Consider the following 501-nt stretch of genomic DNA (forward strand, 5'->3'; position numbering starts at 1 on the left):
ATGTCGACTCTAAGATTTGACCTTTTCTCGTTTGCAATAATTCGTGCACGAAAGGCAGGCTCTCACGTGAATTCCCAATCCCACCTGAACTCAGCTCCCGAGACACAAAATAAACATTAAAAAATCTCACCCAGACATAAAAACGGACACAGACACGAAAACACAGACAAAGACACAGACAAAGACACAAAAAGACACGAAAACACAGACACAAGGACACGAAAACACAGACACAAGGACACGAAAACACAGACAAAGACCCGAGAAGGCAGCCCCCAAGGCCCCCCGAGACGCCTCCGCTCGTCCTCCGCGGCCGAAGCCTCCCTGGCAGCCAAGCCCCTACGGCAGGCGCCTCCCGCAGCGCCCTGCCATTCCCCTCGTACCAGGGCACGTGCGAGGCCTTGGCGGCCGCGGGGCAGGCGGGGTCGCGGCCGCCGTCCGCCTCCATCGCCGCTGAAGCCGAGGCCATGTTTACGTCCCTCGCCGCTCGCGCGGAAACAA

The 501-nt window shown here is 57.9% G+C and overlaps 1 protein-coding gene across 1 annotated transcript in view; it reads right to left on the reverse strand.

The window, feature by feature from the left end:
• LOC119585577 (replication factor C subunit 2-like) overlaps positions 1-461 on the reverse strand; it is a gene marked incomplete at its 5' end in the record, with an annotated part of 11,540 nt that extends 11,079 nt beyond the window's left edge. The window contains 1 exon segment of the mRNA XM_037934246.1: positions 384-461. Within this exon segment, the coding sequence (XP_037790174.1) occupies positions 384-461 (78 nt within the window).
• Positions 462-501: the final 40 nt, after the last annotated feature.

This window comes from Penaeus monodon, chromosome 20 (genome assembly GCF_015228065.2).
Source record: "Penaeus monodon isolate SGIC_2016 chromosome 20, NSTDA_Pmon_1, whole genome shotgun sequence".
Classification (NCBI taxonomy): Eukaryota; Metazoa; Arthropoda; class Malacostraca; order Decapoda; family Penaeidae; genus Penaeus; species Penaeus monodon.